Genomic DNA, 23706 nt, shown 5'->3' with positions numbered 1-23706 from the left:
GAATTTTAAATCATATTTATTGTTTTGCATACAACTCAGGCATTTTCTAATATTTAAAAAACCTAAATGCAAAGTAATAAATTTGGCTTCTTTTCCCCACAAAAATGGGAAATACATCTTGGTAAAGAAATTTTAAAATTATTTTTACACACCATTTGGTTGTTGGGATTTATAGTTCCAGAAAGACAAACCAACAAAACCCTAAAACTTAACCAGCAAAAAAACCCCCACATTAACTGATTAGTACAGAAAGCAGTTTACAGTAATAAGGTAAGCATGAAAGAAAAGCCGATCAGAACACACCCTGCTGTAAAGTTATTTTCAGATTTCTATTATAGTACAGCTTACTCCCAACAACTCTGAGCCCACTAAGAGCACTTCTATACATAAAAATACAAAACAAAATGATACAGTATTTACTGTAACAACAAATTAAAGTTTATCTTAATATATGTAACTTAAATACCCCCCCATTGATAAAGTGGCTTCTTATTCCTTAAACATAAAAATTCTGCTCTTCATTGTAGAAAGATGAAGTCCTCTCATCAAAAGGCACATTCTTATCTGCAAGAAAAAAAAAATACTATAAATGCTCCTGGAACAAATTTAAACACATTTTGAAATAGTCCCAAAGATTTGGAATGTCAGGAAGATAATGAAAGTATTTAATCTATGGGAATTATAATGAATGGCTCCAATAAAATACATGATTACTTTGTCTATATTAATTATATCAGATACTATCCTTTAAATCATAATTCTAACTTTTTCAAAGGGATTTTATGTACAGTGAGTGTGGGCTGTTTATATACAATGAGCTGCTATTTCAGGTCACACTAAAGTAATATCCTTAGGCAATATTCACAAGTAACCTCAGTTAACTTAAGCGTACAATGTAGTTATTTGTTTATAGTTTCTGTAAAAACAATTCTTAACTGATACCATTTCTAAACCTTCAAAACTGAGGATTAATTGAAGCTGCAGGCCTGGAAGTATAATCTATGAAACAGAAAAAAAAATGCTTTTAATATTTATAATACAGTCATAAAATTTATCCATACAGAAGATAAGGTTTTCTATAAACGTTTGATATGGTAAGTTTGCCCATTTTCTTACCTTACTGACTAGTTTATAGTAATATGAGGTGACATTTTTAACACAAATATTTTTATAGACCTTAATTCTAATCATACATCAGGCTTTACTGTTACTTAATCCAAATCATGGCTTCCAAGAAACTTCAGCTAATAAGAGCCATTACAACCAAAAGCATTTACTACATCCGGAGTCAAAGGTGTGCAGATTGTACTAACTTAATAAATCGTCCTTTGTAATCATCATTAACATACAGAACTTCATTGGAGTTATCTATGAGAATAAGTAATACTCTCTTCCAACTTACTGTTTTGTCCAAATCTTCAGTAAACAATCTATAATAGATCTCCAACAATTAGATTATTATAAGCTAATGAGATTCTAATATATTTTAATTTGAGGGTAAATTTAAGCCTTTTAAAAAAAAGACATTGAAGGTTTTTAAAAAAACTTGCTACTCAGGAACAATAATTCTTCAGAATTATTGCCTTCATTCAGTGACCACCTCCTGCCAAACCCAACATTTCTCTTTTGCAGTTGCCAAATTTAACTTTCAGAAAATACTCTGAACAGTCAGAGTGACATATTATAAGCTATCTGCTCAATATTTCTTATCTCCTTTTCATATGCTAATAAAATATTTATTTGTTTGTTTGTTTATTTATTTATTTATTTATTTATTTATTTATTTATTTATTTATGTGAGCAAAATAGGGTGATAGTCTGTTGGGAGGAAGGGGAGAATTCTGAGAAATTCTGATTTCCTGATAAAGAGACAGAGGTGGTGTGGGTTCTTGCCTCCCACCCTCTTGTTTTCTGGAATACAAATGTAATGGCTGAAACTGCAGCATCCATATAACCAGGATAAAACGAGCGTCAGGAAAGATTTGAGAAAATTGCATAAATATAGCCACTGAATTGATGCCAGGAGCCAACTACTGCGGACTTCTTATGATGTGAGAAAAACTTTGGAGTCTTTGTAATTCTAGGTTCTCTATTACTTGTAGTAAAAAATAGTCAAACTTACAGAAGCAGAGGGTAGAATGGTGATTACCAGTGATTGAAGGGAGAGGGAATGGAGAATTGCTATTCAAAAGGTATAAAGTTTCAGTTATGAAAGGTGAATTCATTCTAGAGACCTGCTATAGAACATTGTACCTATGGTAAGCAATGCTATATTATGCACCTAAAAATTTAAAAGGGTAGATCTCATGTTAAATATTCTTACCAAATAATTTTCTATGAGGTAAAGAATGTGTGTAGTATTAATACATTTTATGGAAACCTCAGTTTGAGTATTTTTCAAGCTTCAAGAATGTTGTCTCTATTCATTATACAATGATACAATAAAAAAGGGCATTATTTTCAAGGACAACCTAAGAGCTAACTTGGAAAATCTGTCCCAGCATAGTCAAGAGTATTGTTATCCTTTGTTCATTTAAATACATTTGCAAATATTAGATCCCTGGAGTCTTTTTCTCCTAGGTCCTTTTTCAGGAGATATAATGTCTGTGGATTTTAAAAAATTAACAATCTGAGAAGGCTGGAAAGGTTAATGCCTTAATAATTGTGTTTAGTACTTTTCCAGTCCATAAATTTGAGGTCCTTGTCCCTGTGTTGTCCTGCAACCCCATTCATATAAATCAACCCTACGGGAGGCTATCTTCCACCTCCCGTGCCCATCTATCCCACTATATGCCTTAGAGAGGCTGCAATCCAAATTATCACAGCAGAATATAAATCCTGGACCAAAGCAGTAAGTAAGCATTTTATTAAATAGATCAACTGCTCTATGAACAGACACTTGTGATTCAACTGTTCTATAAGGGTCTTCATTTGATAGAATTAGTTTAGACTAGATCAAACACTTTTGCTCTAGGTCTGTACTACTGTCTAACACAATAGCCACGAGCCACAATTAGCAATTTACATTCAAATTTCAACGAGTTAAAATCCAATAAAATTAAAAATTCAATTCTTCAGTCACACTAGTCATATTTTAAATGTTGGAGAGTCACAAATGGTTATGGTTATCAAATTAAACAGGACAACTCTAGACCATGCACTGAGATGAGAAAATGGCATTACCAAATGGAATTTAATGTTATATAACATTTGTTATAATAAGATACAACTTAGTTATCTCCTTAACCAATAAAGACATTGTGATGATGAATGGAGCAAGGCAAATTTTCTTCTAAAGCTCAATGTCCACCGAACAGTAAAACATACAACCCCCCCAATCTTACATGAAGGTTCTCTTCTATTACCTGTTTGAGGAATGGCAAGGACAGCATAGTTCCCTTTAAGTGGATAAAGTACAGACTATCCTATTAGTAACACACCACTGGACACCCTTAAATATCGATTTCTACCTAAAGTAAGCATTAGTACTTTGACACATATCTATACACATTCTGTTAACTTAGAATAGCCTTAGTGTTTATTCTGATAGAATGTTATTGCTCCACATTAAAGGTAGTGATTTAGAAATTAGGACTATTTTCAAACTGATAACTGTTTGAATAAGATCTTCTTAAGGAGAATTTCTGGTTAAACATTTACATCACATCTGCTTTCTGATTCTGATATGCTGATGTTAATAACCAGAAAATATTTCATGGCCAAGTAACACTGAGCACAATTGTAATGAACACATACAATACAATATTGAATTTAATGAAGCATGATAAAAGTAGCTAAAAAGCAAATTGAGGTTTTTTTTTTTAATTATATACTTGGCAGAAAGTACTGGTATAGCCTTGAAGTGATAGAAGTACTAGCTTTCAGCAGCTGCTACCAAGAATATCAGAATGTCCTTTAGTGTACATCATTATAAAATAATAATAATAAATTTACTTTTTAGCAGAAATAAAAGAGAAAGCAATAAGTATTATTTCCACTTGTTTCATGTTATAAAGCACTTTTCTAAACCATGTTTTTGAGACTGGGTATCAGTATTTGTTTCCGACATTTTTCTTTGAGAGAAATGAAGGTAATTTTTGGTCAATATATAGCTGTCTCTGATTTCCATCAGTTATTTTTTCTGAGTGCTGAAACGTCCTAGACGAGTGTTAAAGAATTGATATTTAGTTTTCAGCTTTGTAATTCCTTGTGCAAAATGTTTCAGTAACCAAATAAAGTAAATTATGCTAGTGTACAAAATTAGAATATCAATAGCAAATTCAAGAGAAGTTATATTAACTAAGCTGCTTGAGCTATTTTTTTCCGTATACCTACAAATTTTCCCCTTTTTGACTAGATTAATCTCAATGCTTAAATTACTGGATATAGTGGTAATTGGTGGTTAACTCCTTCCTCAACATCCATTCAATCCCAAATGATAATTCTTAACCAATTGTGGTACTTCTATTTTTCTTGCCAGGGTTTTTTGTTTAGCAATGATCACATAACCAATGATACAGAAAAGAAAAACAAAAATAAAACTCTTAAGAATTTGTGGCGAAACCTTTCTCATTCCTAAGAAAGAAACAAAATAGCTGGTCTCTAACTTCCACTGAAAATTACCATTCTGGGCATGATTATAGGAACTGCTGGCATCATCCTATTATTGGCCTATAAATGAAGCCCACACATGAAAATGGCAAGAACCAAGGGGATCTCAAATAACAGAAGCCATAGCCCTGATGTACTGTGCCTGGAGTTGTATCTGTTGTATCTTATTTTATAAAATAATAAATTTCCTTTAGGAAATTTATATTAAACCATATACTAACAGTTTCATATGGTTCAATCTAATGCAAAGAAACAGTGAAAATAATTATTTCAAATCCTGACCCTGACCACCGCTAACAATCATTATTAAAATTTTAACATATTAAAAGCCACATTAAAAAATACCTCTCTCACAAAGAGTTGACTACAAAAGGATAGCTTTATGCTGTGTTCAACTGTAAGCAATGAAACTAATTTACATCTCTGGAAATGACTTGCTTCCTGTTACTTTGTGGATAGTATTTGGAAAATGAAGAGGAACTAATTCTGGAAAGCACTTAAACAGTGAAGGGAGCATCAATAAGAGATGATCCAACAAGAATCACCAGAGCTATACTGTAGACTAGTATGATTCTGCACTGCAGTTGGCAAGGCAGGCAAATAATAACGTTTATATTCCTCATTTTGGGCTCCTCAGTTGACAAAAAAAGAACAATAGCAAGTGCTGGTATAGAAGACAGAATGAACGGATTTAGAGTTATTCTCTTTATAAGTAAAAATCAAACAAATATTTAAAAAATGGAATGAGATTGCAGCAAGAAGAGAAGCCTAAATTAAAACTCTCTGAGCATCAGTTTTCCTATCTTTAAAGTGAGAGCAATAGGAACTACTTTGCAAGACAGTCTTGATGATTTCATTGTACAGGTTAGGAACCTAGCACAGGGTCTGGCATTCCTACACTAAGGTAGGTGTTCACTAATACGTGATTTTTAATAATCACACCTGTTACATTTCTGTTAGCCCACTCTGTCCAGGTTTCCCCTGGCTCAGCAACAGGACCTCTGCCTGATCTCATCCCTCTAAAGACATTCTCTCTACCACTATCATCCATTTGCTTGGTTTCTTCTACCATTTACATGACTGCTCTGGCAAGCCTGTAGTGAAAATCCTCTTTCAGGGCCTAAGAAGACCTTGTGATAACTCTCCATATAAATACTGATTTTTCCCTTTTATTGGGAGCAAAAAATAGCATTAACCATGATTATCATCTGTTATTAAAGTGAATCACATTCTATACAAATGGTCCCCAACTTATGATGGTTTGACTTAACAATTTCTTGACTCTATGATGGTGTGAAAGCAATAAGCATTCAGTTGCAACTAAACTTCATATTTTGAATTTTGATATCTTCTCAGGCTAGTGATATGCAGTATGATACTTTCTCGTGATTTTGGGCAGTGGCAGCGAGCCGCAGTTCCCAGTCGGCCATGGGATCACAAGAGTATGTTTTCCCTTTCAGTACAGTATTCAGTAAATTATATGAAATATTCAACAGGCTTTGTGTTAGGTGATTTTGTTCAACTATAGGCTAATGTAAGTGCTCTGAGCATGTTTTAAGTAGGCCAGGCTAAGCGATGATGTTCAGTAGCTTAGGTGTTTTAAATGCATTTTCAACGTAACAGTGTTTTCAATGTATGATGGATTTATCGAGACATATCCCCATCATAGGTCAAGGAAGATCTGTATACATCTTTTCTACAAGATGAATGTGAAATGGTAAGTAAATTGATGGCATAATGCATGTTTAATAACTAATGCCAACTTTAGAAGATCAGAGAAAGTCCTGCCCATTGAATCTACTTCAAATGAAGTAATAGAGTTTGGACTTGTATATCTCATCAGAAAACAATCTCTAAGTTACAAAAGCTAATAGGAGCAGAAACACAACTCTACCCATACTTCTTTGAAACTGCTGTCCATTAGTAGAAAAGAAGTGAGTCTAGTTTCCTCAAAGTGAGAGGAAAAGAAGTTCATGTGTGTATAGGCTTAGAAAAAAATCACAGTAGAGACCTAAAATCAGTATAGGTATTATTTTAAAGATGTTTACTACTGTTAGAAGAAAATACAAGGAAAATAGAAAAACTCGTCTTCTTTGCGTTCTGAAATATCCATCTTATTGCTCATTTTAAAAGGGGCAAAAGTAGGTTGGGCCTAGAGAAGAATGTTACCTCTGGTTTTGGCAAGGTCAAAAAACAGTAATTAGGAATCCCAAGTCCAGGTATAACTTCTTTGTTCTGTATTTCTGGCCTATGTATGTGTATCTACTAGATTTTTAATGACATGAGGCTGGATGTTTTGTCAATTTTTGTTCACCAATATGTCCCCAGAGTTTAGTAGACTGCCTGGGAATATATGACAGATAGTTTATCATTGCTTTTAATGAAAAAGTGTGTGTTTGTGTGTGTGTGTGTGTGTGTGTGTGTGTGTGTGTACATTTCATAGGCTTGTCTGCTGAAAGGGCCAAGAAGCAAGGATACCCAGTAGCAAGGAGCTCATCTTCCACCCAAAGGCTCCTTGGAGAAATGGCCAATTCCATGGCTGCAGCAGAGTAGATACAAAATGAGCATGGAACATCTTTTTAGGCCAGAATGTAAGGAAGTGCTTTAAAAAATGGGAGCAAGTCACAGGGGCACAGGAACCAGCTTTAAGAGGCTCTCACTGGCAAGTACCTTAATGAGTTATAAACTTTTGAAAAAAGAGAAAATCATGATTCCATACTGTCAATAAGTAGATAGATAGATAGACAGACAGACAGACAAAGAAGAAATGAGGGTAAGCTCTTGCTAACAGTACAACATCAATGCTGACTGATAAATATGGAGGAAATGTTGAAGATGGAAAATCATTATTCTGCAACTATCATAGTGAAGATTAGATCAGGCAAGAATCACGACAAATAGGTATTAAAACTAGGGGGAAATTTTGATGAGAAGCAGAATATTTTCATGATTTAAAAATGTCTCTTTATTATTTAAAAAGGGGGGGGAGACAGCACATACTGTAGAAATCAGACAAAACCTTGAAGAGGTACACCACAATTACCACTGCTAATGAAGGAAAGATAGACACCATGTGTCTCCAGATATGATACAATAAAAAGCATATAGAAAGATCTATGTGGTACTTCTGCTCAGAACGCATACCCAGAATCTAATTATGAGGAAACATCAGAACATCACTTAAATATAAAGTGAGAGGGATGAATCCTTCTGTATCTATATTGTGAGAGGGAAAGAGAGAACACAGGTGAACAAATGAAGTAAAATGTTAAGGACAGGTGATTCTAGATAAAAAGTTTAGAATATTCTTTGTACTATTTTATTCTTGTAGCTTTTCTGTAGATTTGAAATTATTCTCAAACAAAAAGTTTTTTTTAAAGTAATGCATGAATATATGCACTTTGAAGAAAAACAAAATCAAGTAACACAAAAGTATACAGAAGAAAAGTGAAAATGAAAATGAACTGCCAACCTCCCAACCTCACCTTTTCCCCACTAGAAGTTAGGTTTCACAAAATCAGGATTTAAAAAAATTTTGTTTTGTTGCTTTAATGTATCCTAAGAACCAAGGCCAGTACCTGGCATTAAACAGTTGTTATATAAACTAGCTGCTCTATCATTTGTTTATTGGATGAATGAATGAATGAATGAATGAATAGGTAAGCACAGTTAACAATTTACTGTTCTCTATCTAGACATATGTATGTTAAAAGTTTTTCCTGTTTTTCAAGTAAATGGTGTCTAAAAACTCCAGATGGTTTAATTATCAATACCCCTGAAACCTCTTCTCCATTATTATTACCATTTCGCTCTCTTTCACCCTCCAAACACAATACCTAAATCTTGTTCAGAATATCTTTCAAAGCCTCTTCAATAATTTACTCCTCTCTACTTCCCTTGCTACCACCTAGCACAGGCCACCCCATGGATGTGTACCATCTAACTGGTTTTCTTCCTGGTTGCCTTACTCTTTTCCAATGTATGCACAGTAATCTTCAAAACACAGCTTTGATTATGTTTCCCCTGTCTTAAAATTTTCCAAGTGGCTTTCTGTAACCTGTAGAAGAATTTCTAACTGATTAACATGGATCACAATCTGCCTTCTGATTCTTTGTTCTGCCTTACCCATCATTCTTTCTTTTGCATTCAAAGCTCAAAAATCATTCATTCACCCATTCTTGTATTTCACACATATTAATACAGTATCTATTTAAATTCTTTTATTTTCTGGAATACACTATCTTCTCTTTTGCTTCTGGTACCTTGTGCCTGCAGTTCTCTCTCCAACCCCTGCCCCTGTGTCCACCTTTCATTCTGCTAATTTTTACTCATTTCTCAAGTCTCAATTTACGTATCTCTTCCAAAAGGCTTTTCTGGACCATTCATTTTTGGTTCTGTGTTCTGAGCCCCCACTATATGATCTGATTATATACACTCCAGTCAAACAGCATCAATAGTTCTCCAGTGACAGCAGGGTAATACCAAACTCCTTAAAAAGTTACAAAACTCTTCATATTTCCCTCAAATAACAAACTAACACACCAAACCCTTGCACATCCCTGTAACCTGCCACAGCTGATCCTCATGTGAAATATCCTGCATATATAAACACACAGGTACACACAACAGGCTGCGTTCTAGACATTTTCTGTTCTCATGCCCTGAACAAACGACCGTCCTCCACAACTACCAAACTTTGGGTAGTTGCTGCTGACTATAACAACCTTTGTCTTTAGTCCAGTACGCTTGAAATAGATGAAATAGTATTTTGAAATACTTCAAATCCAGTTCCTCTTTGGAAACAACCTGGACTTCCTAAGTCAACAACTTCCTTTTTTGTCTTCCCTTTCTCTGTACGTAAGGAAGAGATACCTCATATGCACTTAGCTTTTTAAAATACTATAAATCCTACACTTTTTGAATACTATAAAAACTTTGCAGAAAATTAAAAGAAAGAAGTAATATAAAAAGTGAGACTCTACCCCCATCCTACTCGATAAGCACCTTCTGTAGGGTGAGCTCAAGGTGAGAGAAATGATGAGCTGTCCCCTCAGTCTCGGTTCCCAGCTGTATTTCACAATTATTCTTACTATGATTCTAGTATATAAAGATAAGTATCTGTTACACACAATGGCTCCTAAACGCTTCAACTGGTTCATACCTAAAGAAGGAGGCAACAACGGGCAATATTAGATTTAATGGGAATTGGACAATACTTCATAGGCAATTTAAAGGCTTTTCGGGGGTTATATTTGAATGTTCTAAATAAATACATTCTTGTGTATTTTATTCATGTTTATTTTCACTAAAAGACTGAGTTCCTAATGGACAAATTCAGTTGTTTTGTTCATGTTTGTATATCTAGTCTCTAATACAATTTTGCATGTACATCTAGCATTTTATGACTGAATTACCAGTAACTAAAAGCTCATATATATATTTGATTTTATAGCCCAATTTTTGTTGAGTCTTGTCTTTTGATCCCCAGATTTCTGTTTCTCTCTGTGTTTGTACCTGCTTCTGGACTCTGGTTTTTTCTAACCCAAATAATTCCTCCTCTATTTCAACATGCCTTTTTCTATTGAGGGGGATCTTTATTGCCTCCTTTCGTCATTCTGTTTGCATTGGAACAAGTCTATGTCTATGTAATTTTGTTTATCCAAATCTCTCAGGAAAAATCTTAACACTCAGTGAGAATAGATCTGAGAATAGACAGCCACACTTTTCAGACCATAGACCATTAGTCCTACAACTTTGCCAGAAACACTGTTAACTAATAGAATAACCTAGACTAAAACCAAAATATTTTCAAAATGCAAAAAGAAAATCAAGTTTATTATTATTTCTCTCTCTCTCCCCCACCGCCCATACATACACAAAATTAATACATATTTTACCAGTTAACTATGTAGCAGTTAAAAGGACAAAGCTCTGCAAGGAGATCTACAGTAAAGATTTCTTTGGGGGATGATATTCTCTTGTTTATGTCTACTTTAGCAAAGCAATGAGAATGTGAGCTATTGGTTGGGTAGCACAAAGAACTTCATTAAACAGAACTGAGTATAACTGTTTAGGATAAAAACTGTTAAATGAGATTCTACTTTAGTTTTTCAATTTACTTTTTCAGTTGCCTCCTAATTTATGGAATTAAACTGCTTAACACTAACCTTCGAGGATGATTGGCATCAAACAGTGTGTTATCATCATCCTCATCATCTTGTTCCAAAGGTGTCAACTCCATATTTTCAATGTTAGTGTCCAGAACTCCGTATCTCCTAGTCTTTCGGTTTCTTCTTCTCATCCTATTAAATAGGACATATTAAAGAATAAAAATTATTTGAATGTAGCATAGATGATCTTTATATTTATTTGTAAACTAAAAACTATCCTTGTTTCAGACATGGGAGGCATTCAGTATCAGAATGGTTGCATTTCAGAAATGCAAACAATTTACTACCTAGGATTATTCACTAAACAAAGCCTACTCATGTGTGTTTGTGTGTCATCACCATTTCTTCTGACATACTTTCTTCTCTGTCAGCTTGTAATGTTGAAAGACTTTTAACAGTAAATCAGAGAAAAACTAAGAACAGAAATGATTAAACTATTGACACTGGAAGTAGGAATAGAAAAGTACAGGGGAGTTATAGTTCGCTACTGGTCCTTTTGAACCACATGACTTAATGACATCTGCATGTATTGCTTTGACCTAAAAAAGCAAATACCCAAGTGTGAAACCAACTGGCAGAATAAGGTAAGGATATTCAGTTATAATTTATTCTCTTCCCTTTTGCCAGTCTGTTGCTCAGTTTTCTAAATCACATGGCTTTCCAAACATTCTGGCATTTTCAATCAACAAAGAAGAAATGAGTATCATGTGAAATTATTTTTGGAAATAAATCAGATTCTTGCAGTCATATATAATATATCAAACTGCCAATATATTAATAGCCAGGTCATTGCCAGTCACAGGATACCTTGGCAAGTCTTTAAAATGGAAATGATATGAACATGTAGAGCTTAAGGACTTTTGAAATTTATCTCAGCTGACTTCTCTCTTCTCCACTTTCAAGGTCATCATCATACCCTAGATGAATTCTCAGTCTTTCAAAGAGTGACTATTCTAATCTGCCTAATAATGCTATCTTCTCTATCTGTGTATAATGTAAATATTTGACTGCATTGGTGTGAGCACTTTATTAATTATTCTAGCTTATACTGTCCTTTAATCGTGTATACAACTACTACCTTCCAAATAGGAATCCAAACTCCTTAATAAGAACTTATTTCATAAGCAGAGACAGTGCACTCTTAGGCACCAAATCAATGGGGGAATGCAGTTCAATTAAAATGAATTTAGTATTTTAGTAAATGTTACTAATTCATATAAGTCAAATAGAAACCTGTATACTGTTCAAAAGAATGTAAACTTGAAATGTAACTTCCCTCAAAATATCTTTCCTAAGTCCAAAGATAGAAGCAGTGATGGCTGCATGATCATGACAGCTTTATGGACATAAAAACATCAAATATAATAAAACACCTATTTATAACCATGTGCAGTGAGTTTTCTCAGGGAAAGCCAGAAACACCTGTAAAGCTATACATTTATTGGTCTGATTCAGTGAAACATCTATGTAAAATACTAACAAACATTAAATATAAAACACAACACACATAAAAATATACTGAAATTTTAGGTAAAAAGGCTACTTTCATTTTTTAATATGCAGTCTCCATTATTTTTAAACAATAGAGTAAAGGAGGATTTAAACTTCATGCAATTTTAACATGTGTGGTTCTTTTCCTACAAATGAATCTTTTCATTAAGCTCATGATGCCCAAATTTGCCTATATATATATTGATAATGACATACATATAATTACAGATATGTGTACTTTCCTATTAGATATATTAAATACATACTGGAATCTGAAAATAAATTTTGTTGACTCTTAGTTAACAAAAAAAATTGAGACTTTATAAATGTGTAGAGAGGAAAATATGGAAGCCTAAGAAACACAAGAAAATAGCAATATGGTTTATTACACTGAATTATATTCATTCATTACATGGCATGGCCTGGTAAATGATCTTGAACAGATCCCTTCTAAGTATTCAAGTTATTATTCAAATAGCTGTCTAAAATAGATGCAGATTCCTCAATGTTCCATTACACTCAGGTTGGTGAGAATTATTTCTGTTTAAATAACATGTAAAAGCTACAGCTGAAAAATAAAACTAAACTACTAAAGTAAGGTTGATAAAATTTTATGTAAAAATGTATGATGCCACATAAACTAAAGACAACAGAATAAAACTCCACTTCATTTTACTGCTCTATGAAGGGGAGAAAACCACTCCATGTAACCTGCTGTAACGTGCTATACAGACCTGATTTTCCTGTGTTAACTGAATGCCTGTAGGGTATTATTAAGTAAGGAATTATATAAGTAATATTATTCCTTAATTTCTTCTATTGCACACTCAAAACTAGACTGAGGAATATATTATTTAGTGTATATTTTATATACATACACTCTTCTATGTGATCAGGCATAATGATAAAGCAGAGGAAATCTTAATAAATGTAAAACTAATGATATAGAATGTTTGCCTTGACTATTTTTGGCAAAAAAGGTAAATTAGTGACCAAGAATTGTTTTGAAACTCATTTTTTTTGCACTGAGACAAATTGCAAATAAAATATTGGTGAGCCACAATTTTAGTTGTCTATGATTTTTATGAAGAAATCCAATCCAGTATAAAACATAAAGTAAAAATGATTTTATCTGAAATCTCTCTCATCCCATCCTGAAACCTAATCCATCACTTGAAATGTCAAATTCTTCAAGAAGGAGACACTAATAAGAGATAAGTATGTTATGAGTTGAATTGTGTCCCCCTCAAATTCTTATGTTGAAATCCTAACCCCTAGTTACTCAGAATGTGGTCTTGTTTAAAGACAGGGTCTTCACAGAGTCATTCAAGTTAAAATGAAGTCATTAGAATGAGCCCTAATCCAACATGACCAGTGCCTTATAAAAAGATGAAATTTAGAGACAGACATGCATACAGAGAGAATACCAAGTGAACATGAAGATGGCCCATCTAAAAGCCAAGGAGAGAGACATGGAACAGAACCTTCTCTGTATTAGTCTGCTCAGTTTGTCATAAAAATACCAGTCTTGATGGCTTAAACAATAGAAATGTATTTATCTCCATTCCTGAGGCTGGGAAGTCCAAGATAAAGGCGCCTGCAAGGTAGGTTTTATTCTGTGGCTTCTTCCCTTGACTTGTAAGGCATTTCATTGTGTGCTCACATGACCTCTTTGTGTGCACGGGGGAGAGAGAGAGATCTGGTGTCTCTTCCTTTTCTCGTAAGGGACCAGCCCTGTTGGATGAAGACCCTTCCCTTAGGACCTCATTTAACCTTTATCACCTCCTCACAGGCTTTATCTTCATATGCAGTCACATGAATTTTGGGGGAGACATAAACATTCAGCCCAGAACATCCCCTCATAACTCTCAGAAGGAACCAACTCTGCCAATACCTTGATTTTGAATGTCTAGCCTCCAAAACTTTGAGGTGACAAAGTTTTATTGTTTAAAGTCACCCAGTTTGTGGTACTTTGTTATAGCAGCACTGGCAAACTAATACAGTATGGAGGAGATTTATTAGGGGACTTTTATCCTCTGAAGGATAAAGAGGGAGGCAGCAGGAGATGAGGAAATCCTACAGAGGGTGATACAGGTCTGACATCTGTGAGGTAGAAAGAAAGGATGACAAGCGTAGGAAAAGCAGTACAGGGCAATGCAATTCTGAGAAAGTTTTGACCTGATATTTTAGGATGGCCTTAAGCAAAAGATGCCCATCAGAGAAGGGAGTCCTCTGTCAATCAGGATGGCCAGGTTTGGCTACACTCAATTACTGGCTGAAAACGGGTCATGGCCCCAGCATGGAGGCTGTGGTAGATCCAAAGCTGTGGAAGTTAGGGGCCATCCCCAGAGCAGGGTCTTGTAAAGGGAGGTTTGATCAGGGTACCTCCATGGCGGCTACAATCACAGAGTCCTATTGATTGTACTTCTGGAGGGTCATTGAAATTCACTCATAGTGCTCACCACAGCCTTGATTATTAAAATAGCTTCATAACTGTCTACCTCTACTCTGGTCACTCACCAACCTCCCCTCCATCCTCTGAAATTTTCAGTGGTTTCCTACTGCTCGGCAGTGAGTAATGATATAGCCTGTCAAGTTCAATGCAAGATGGCTCATACTTTTTTCTCCAGCTTCACCTTGCTCTTCACTCTACATTCTACTGTACTTTCTACAGTCCAGTGATAAAGCCTTCCCTTATTCCCTCATAATAGCCATGTTTCTCCATCACTGGCCACCACAATATTGCTATGTTACTGCCTATTCATTTTACAGGGAAGGCTAACCTACCCTAATCTACTTAACTAGGTCACACACACACACACACACACTGCCTATTGGCTTCCATATCACCCACATACATCTCTAAAGTACTTATCAAAGATGTACTTGCACATTTATTTGTGTAACTACTTGTCTTCCCTATTAGACCACTAATTTCCTGGGAGCAGGAAACAGATCTGTTCTTACTACTATGCCTACAACACACAAGGATTGGCATAAAGCAGATGGCTTATAAACATCTGCTAAATTATTCAACCGAAATATACAGATTCACATATATCTTGCATTTTCTCTGTATAACAAAGATACCTACAATTTTATATGCAAATCATCACCTCTAGTATAAGAGAAGCCTGAAAGAACATCATCTCCAGAACATACCACAGCAAAACCTAAGGGAGCTAGCCAATTTTAAAATTGTAATTTGGATAAAAGCCTTCTGGCTCAGGATACACACATGTACATAAAGTACTAGAATAATTAAGCATATTAAATATGCATTCACTCCAGGACCTTTAAGATACTCATTTAGGATGTTTTAGGATTAGCCTACCTGTTTTAGCCCAGGTGATTTTCATACACTGCCTTAATTAGAACCACCAATATTCATCTTGTATACTGTGCTGTGGAGTTTTATTTTTATCTTTTGGGTATGGACATTTACCATATTCTAACATGTAGTTATCCTTCATTTACACAGTAAATAATTGAAGTTTATCCTTTTAAAAGCCAAAATGCTGTTTTTCTTTTAAATCCTCAGCCTTCTCCATGGAGCCATATCCAATGCTACAGCTCTCCCTGCCTTAATATACAGGATAAAATGAGTTAACTTAACTCTTTTTGATCTCTTAGGATCATTATGATTATTCCACTTTAATGTAAAGCATGGTGCTGTCATGAGCTATTGATTCCAAGTTGACAGATTATACTATGCTTCTGAGTTCCTTTGGCTTCTTTTCACAGTTATGTGTGGGTCTTCTCTATCAGCCTATCAGTTACCAGCTCTGTCACTGTCACAACCTTGATCAAGTGTAGCACTAAATGGAACATTCCCCAACAGGGAATCTTTGTTTAGACTCCCCTCCTGCTCATCTCCAGTAAAATGTTCACTGCTAACACCTAAAAGTTAGGTTTTTTTAAATGCATAGTCATCTATGTTTAGGATATTGCAATTTTGTTTTCTCTGATAGACCCCTTTTCTCAACCAGCTCCTTGTAATTCAACATATATCATCAGCTCTTGTGTTTAGATTTTATCTCCCATTTGATGGTATTTTGGTGGGTACTCCCAAGTGAAGTAAACCCAAAGTAAATGTCATATATGACGTGTCCTGTATGAAAGTGCACAGCACATAGCTCCCTTGTCATCTCTCCTCTTTGTCTTTACATGCATGTCTTGGTACTTTCTTTTAGGCCCTAAAGCTAGGAATATGAAGTTTGATGATTCTCCTGACAGCCACTTCTAACCAGTTCAGCATGAGTTTATTTCCCAACCAACTTTAAAGTCTTATTTATAAACCAGTATTGCCAAGATTCATTCCACCTTCTCTTTGACCAGCTCTAACCAACACTCTAGCAGATTTCTCTTAGAATCTCCTTTTCCCCCCTTTCCCTTTGCTCCTCTCTAGCCTTGTCAGACCTAACCTCTTGCTGATTATACTTATAATTTCAGAGGTCAGACACCAGAATGTGGTATGGGAGAGGTATGAGAAAATACAGTAAAACTCCCAAAATATATTACAATGGTAATTCTAGATACAAACAAAACAAAACAAAACAAAACAAAACCCAAACACTCTAAGAATAGTAACTATTTACTGAGTGTGCACATATTCAGGCATTGAGCTAAGCAGCTTACAAGCATTACCTGATGTAATCCTCACAACAATCCTGTAAGTATCCTCATTTTACCTACAGAAAGTCAGGGCTTAGAAAAAATTAAATTTGGGACGGTAAATGGTAGAGCTAGGATTCAAACACAAGCAATTTGATTCCCAGGTCTGGGTTCTTAAACGTTAAGTTATATTGTCTTCCTAATGATTCAAAGTAATTCTAACCAAGGTCACAAAATTAGCCACCAGTCTTATGATCCCTAACACAATGACCTTATATTATACCAGACTGGATATGTGTTTTAGTGAATTGCATTTTCTGGTTCATCCTTTCATGATTAAAAAGTAATAACTTGGTAGCTACTTGCAGTAACAAGTACAGTTATGTTCTTCTGGTTAGGGTATCTCAGTTTTGATCACTGTAACAGAATCTGCTTTTTGTTTATCCTAAAGGAAACTCTTTTTCTGCCTTAACAGAACCATGATTTTGTTGCAATTGAGCCCAGCCCTAAGAGATACATAGTGATCATAATTGGGGCAAATCAATCATGAAAATGTAATTTCTTTTTTTGTCAGTCATTGTTTAGGGCTAAGCAGATGAAGCAGTTCAAACAAATGAAATAGAGGGGATACCTCAAGTAGTGGGGTTTCTGGGAAAGATTTTCTCCCTGATAAAAAAAAGAACACAGGAAGAGAAGGCCTCTTTTCAGGCTCCCTTCTCTTCTTCCTGTTTGAGATTACTGTTGTGTGAAAACATAATGCTTAAAGCTGAGGTAGCCATCCCATGGTGACACAAGGATGGAAAAAGCCAGATTTCTTGATAATCTCACAAAGTCACTGACTCACGCCTGGGCCTGATCATATTCATGGTAAGAAATAACAAAGTCACATTTAATTGGATATTCTGTTACAGGTAAAAACCTCCTAACTGATAACGGCACTGAGCATCAGAGATTCTCTGAGTTAGGTTGTCAATCTACCATCACCCAAATGTGTGTGTGTTTCTGATTGTCTTTAAAGACTCTGGATTTAAAGGTGGCCCATATGATAACTTGTCCAACTACTTCTTTACATAGTCCACATTCTATAAACACTCCCCAACCATTGTGTCATACATGCAAATGGTTTACTGCCCTGCGAAACAAAGATCCCCTCAGTCCTTTGGAATAGCTAACAGGGTCCAAGGTAGATAGAGATAAGGACAAAGAGTCTCAAGCATTTACCCCACATGAATATCAATTTCTAGATATGGCATGACATGGAAAATGTTGGGAAGCATTGCCCTGGCCCCAATTCCTCAACAAATTAACCTCATTACTTTTATCTCTCAGAACTGTACACATGATAAATATTACTTAAAGAAAGAAAATCCTGTTATCACACATAGAAGAACAGACTAAAGAGATAGTATTAGAAGCACAAAATCATCTGTGTGAAACTTTTGAAAATTGTTAAGTAGTACAGAATTTAAAGAATCTTTCATTCAATTAAATGAATAAATAGACAGCTAAATAAAAAGAAGCACTTTCAAAAGTCTAGATTATGTCCTTATAGAAGAAAAGGGGGGGATCAGTGGAAGAGATCAGAAATTCAGGGAGCAGTTATTATGTGCCAGAAACTGTGCTAAGTACGTTGTATAGATCCTTGAAACAATCCTTTCTAGTAATTACTACCATTTTCTGTATTTTACAAAACCTGAGCTGAACCTTAAAGCTGTCATGCAACTCATCCAGGAGTAACTACACAGCTCTTGGGATTAGTACTCAAGAGAGTCTGGCTTCCCGTAAGGCTATACTGAAACAGGATAAGGATAGTATAATGGAATAGAAGTCAATAGAGGAAAATTACTCAAGAATTAAATGACTGGTAACAAACTCAGTCCAACCATTCAGAATAAAGACACTTCCAGTAGAATAAAGAACATTTGATTATTTGGAGGTGATTAGGGACCTAGTCCAATTGCAGGACACTTTTGAGCCAGGCCTAGGGACTGGCATTTTAAACCACTGGGTTAAAAAATATCTAGCAAGGTGGGTATGAATAATTTATATTCCTCCTTGAAGCCTAGAGCAAAGATGGACTGGGGAGGTGTACATAAGTTGTTTTCAGTAACTGTATCCTTTTCCTTTTTGCACTCATATTCCTTTATTGGTAGTATCTCTACCACAAGACACAGTCTGGTGAGCTAATAGGTGGACCTAATATTTCTCCTTCCATGGAATTTGATTCCTGAGCTGAGGGACAAAGAGACTGAAAACTACTTCATACCCATTCAATGGAATGGTCCTACAAAGAAACCTCTATGGCATTTTGGTGTCTTGTCTCCTAAGCTGACTTAATTACTGCCTGCTCCCAGAACCTGATCCCCTAGTTTCTCTTTGACTTTCTGAGATCTCAGAATTCTTTCACTAAATGCCCATGCATTAGCCAGGGTTGTTTTATGTGTTTAACCAAAATAGTAACTGATATAAGCAGTAATCTCATCTTTCTTTAATATTAGACAGAAGTGTAAAAGGAAAAGTATACAGGAGGAAATAGAAGAGGGGTGTTATTTCTTTTGAAAAATCTGATAAAATAACTATTTTCACTACCTGAACATTTATTTTCTCAGTCTAATCAAACCTAGTTTATTCATTAAATGTCCGGGTGAAAAAACTTCTTAGTCCTAGATGAAAAATGATAATAGCCTCTGTTCTCAAGTTTTTGAGTCTTCCCCAGCAACTTAATTTCACACTGATCCCTTACGAGAATTAACTAAGAACGCTCATTTGTTAGGCAACTAGTTATTCAGAGCCTGTCAGTATTGAACATAGTGTTACCCACTGGTGATATAGTAGAGACTAAGACAGACAATGAGCTTTTTCTCATAAAGATTATATATTAATCTTAGGAAGCCTACGCTGTTCCTTCTATATATATTTCAATTTCTACAGAGAGAATCTAATTGTTCTTTGGAATATTTACAGACTCAGAGGGGAAGTTATTTCTAGTTACGTATTTATTATAACTAAATTAGATTAAAACAAAACAATATGGAAGTTCCATGGAGTTCAAGTATTTTACAAGTAAAATATTCTCAGTGTTTTTTCATACCAGTTAATGCCCCATTTTTCTCCCTTGGCACAAATAAATAATGCTGGTGTGCTGTCACATATATTCTGGAAGTGCGGGGTCAAAATGCGCACTTACCAAAATGAATGGTTTTCATCTCATAATCTGGAAGCAGAAAGTATGAGCTCTGAACATTGTCCAGACGTTAGCTTCAATCAAGCTTCAAATATCAGGTCGCCAATTAAATTTAGGACTTGGACTGAATGAATGTACTAGATGCTGGTTAACGAATGCAGTTTTTCTTAGCTATAGGTTCACAATTTGGCTGTTAGATCATCATATAATGGGCCCCCCATATAATGGGTCCATCCATAATGAGTCCATTATTTATATGTGTATGAAACATAATATTTAGGATGCTCTGGATCTTTATAGGAACTATACATTAAATAATAACTGTAGTGACAAAAATAATTACTGCTTCAATTTTTTTTCTAATATTTCTTTATACCAGGAAAGTCTTAGTTTGTTGGTAATACGTCTATAACACCTTATGAACATTTTCTAATTTTCTCTTTGACAGAAAGTGGGCCTGCACTTGTGCGTTTTTGTGAACCAGCTGTATATACTTCAAATAATACTGTTTCCACCAGTGGTTTCCAAATATTTTGGTCTTAGGATTCCTTTATATTCTTAAAATTATTCAGGACCCCAAAGAGCTTATATTTATATGAATTACATATATATATATATATCTCAATACTTACTGTTAATTAAATGTAAGAAAACTTTTAAATATTATTTGCTTTTAAAAACTATAATAAATCATTACATGTTAACATAGTTTTAATGAAAAATACATTAAAAAGAAAAAAAAAAGGTGAAAAATGGCATAGATTTAGATTTTTTCCAAATCCCTTTAATGTCTTTAATGTTTAAATTAAATTAAGCATTTAATTGGATGCTTAAATGGATAGAACTAGATAGAAAATGGAGAGAAAACAGAAAACAGCTAGATTTTCATATCTGCTTCTGCATTCAATCATTTGCAATGTGTTGTTTGGTTGAAGGATATGAAGAAAATCTAGGTTCACATAGATACGAGTTTGGAAAAGGGAGGTACATTTTAATATCCTTTCCAAATAGTGGTGTTTATTCTTTTTTGATACCACACCAAAATTCAACAAGAAGTAGTTTCTTAAAAGTTAGCTGCAATGTGGAATTTGAAACTGTATCAATGAACTTCTTATATCCTATAAACTTATAAGAGAATGTATTATTTTGAAAATAGTTTTGATCTTGCAGATCCTCTGAAGAGGTCTCAGAGAACCCTCCCACCCTCCAGGGTTCCCTGGACCACATGTCTAGAACCACTGGCTTACATCATACTTTTTTTCAATCAGTAGTTTAAGCCAAGGGATATTGGTTTTTCCATTCACAAATAATAGATTTATTTAAAAGGAAATTTTCAGTTTAAATAAATCCATTTAAATATATGAAATAGTAGAGGGCAGGCAGTTACAAGCAAAAATGTGAAACAGTTTGGAAAAGAATAAACCAGTGCATTCCTACAAACCTACCCTCTACTATATTTTATGCAGGAGGAAACTATGTAGACATTGTTACCTCAGCTCTTTTGGCTGGCTCCTTCTAACTGAGGTTTTGGCTCTGTATGTCAGCTATTCAGAGGTGGTCCCCAACTAACCCAGTTAAAGATATCAATCTTATTACATGGTTGGAATATTTTAATATCATGATTGATGCCATAAAATAACTTTACTTTAGTAACAAAGGAATGTATCAAATGGAGGTTATTTATAACAATAATATCACTGATTTGATTATATAATTACTTATACACTTGATAAGGCATTAAGTGGAGTAAAAAATAAGTGACAATCACCTACTTTTATTCATAACCTGGTAGTTATAAATAATGACCCAGTTTATTTATGCAAAAGGCTGATCATAGGTCAGGACACAGACATCACATTAATGGGAAAAAAATTCAAACAAAACAAATAATGGATTGTATAATCATAGATGATCATTAGACCCCATAGGACTCCAGATAAATCACTTTACTTGTCTGGGTTAGTTTCATCAGATGTAAAATGAAAGATGTCACTGAAGGGATCATACCTGTTACAAATCTGAAATTAAAATAATTCTATAATCTAACATTCTGTAATATGAGTAGGCTCAAGAAACTAAGTTTAAACTTTTAAATGACTTAGCATTACTACTTATAGATGAATTCACTTAAGGTTTTTTGTGGGTGAAATACCAAATTTATCCATTTACTAACTCAAATTTTTGTAAATTTAAAATCAGATATAGTTTTGTTAGGATATTAAACTTATGGTCCAATATTAAAACCGGATCATATTTACGACATTTTTTCCCCCTTTGCTGCATAGATACCAGTTTTCCATTTTATCATGCAACTGAAAACACTTTGCATTGAAATACTTTGTGCCATGCAAAATGAATGCTAGATGTTTCAGACTAATGGGAACTCTGACAAAGACTGAACCATACAAAACTGTCACGTTTCCAGGTCAAAAAAGGTGGACTGTGGGAAACTTAATATTACTTACGAAAATTACTTAGATAATTACTTAGGTGGCTGATTAAAAGCCAATACTAAGTACCTGCTGCTAAAAAATAACTTTTTCTCTTTTAAATTTTATAAAATAAAATACCCATAGTAAGGTCATTGTGTATTACTAACGATTTACTTAAATAAATACTGCTTTGGAGTTTGGGTACTAATTTATAATGTATAAATGAAAGGGAGCAACTACTTGGTGGCTTAACTTCTCTAAATGTTCCAGAGGCTTTTAAGACAGTTATCTTCACAACCTCACTCAGGCAGGTACCCCTGATACTGGGGGCGGGGAGAGGGCAACGCCAGGTCACAGAAATCTGCATTGCCAGGTCACCAGGCAGCCCATCTCAGGCCTGCGAGGGAGGCTCATCGAGGCTTCGCCTCACCTGACCGTCCTGACGACGAAGTACACCAGCACCGCGCCACTCACCACCATCAACACGGTCAGGGCCCGCTGGGTCATGGGCTTGTCGCCGGGGTTGGGGCTCACAGCGAGGCCGCCACCCACTGAGCCTTCTTCCCCTGCCTTCCCGCCTAGGTCGTCCGCTGCAAGCCCCGCCCCTGGAATGCTGCCATTGCCTCCCTCAGCGCCCCGCGGCCCCAAGGCTTCGGGCGGAGCGCGGGCCTGGGACTGGGCAGCTGTGGGCCTGGGTGGCAGGGGCGGCAGGGTCCGCGGCCCACGGTCGGGAGGCCCAGGATCCGGCGCAGCCGCGACCGCCTGCAGCAGCACTGGCAAGGGCCCTCTCAACTCTGGCAGCAGTAGCAACAGCAGGAGGGCGGAGGCCAGGAGGCGGCTGAGGCAGCAGCTACAGTGCTTCGCCTTCATCATCCCCCTACCGTCCTCTCACCACGTAGGAGCTGCAGGGCCCGCCGCCCGGGCTCCAGGTGGGACCATGGGCGCAGTGAAGAACGAAGAAAAGGTGGCCAGATCCCAGGCTAAGGCCCGGCCGCAGCAGGTGGCAGAGGCGGCAGCAGTCGGGAGAACCGGAAGTTCGTACATCTCAGCAGCCACTGCTACTACGGACGCTTTCGGTTGCTAACATGCAGAGGCTGGCGCGTTCAGTGACGTCAGACGCGCACGGCTGTCTGCCCAGGCGCCCGGCCACAGGCGAGGGGAAGAGCTCTGCGGTTGGCTCACGAATAAGAGCGTAAACGAAAGG

The 23706-nt window shown here is 35.8% G+C and overlaps 1 protein-coding gene across 1 annotated transcript; it reads right to left on the bottom strand.

Moving 5' to 3' along the window:
- FAM174A (family with sequence similarity 174 member A) lies at nt 1-23570 on the bottom strand. The gene is made up of 3 exons (XM_010956312.3): nt 22933-23570; nt 10779-10913; nt 1-564 (listed from the first exon to the last, which is right to left on the bottom strand). Exons 1-3 carry the CDS (start codon nt 23373-23375, stop codon nt 561-563), a joined length of 582 nt encoding a protein of 193 aa, XP_010954614.1. The 5' UTR covers nt 23376-23570; the 3' UTR covers nt 1-560.
- Between the last annotated feature and the right edge of the window lie 136 nt (nt 23571-23706).

Source organism: Camelus bactrianus, chromosome 3 (genome assembly GCF_048773025.1).
Source record: "Camelus bactrianus isolate YW-2024 breed Bactrian camel chromosome 3, ASM4877302v1, whole genome shotgun sequence".
Lineage (NCBI taxonomy): Eukaryota > Metazoa > Chordata > Mammalia > Artiodactyla > Camelidae > Camelus > Camelus bactrianus.
This window is presented reverse-complemented; position numbering and strand designations above follow the sequence as displayed.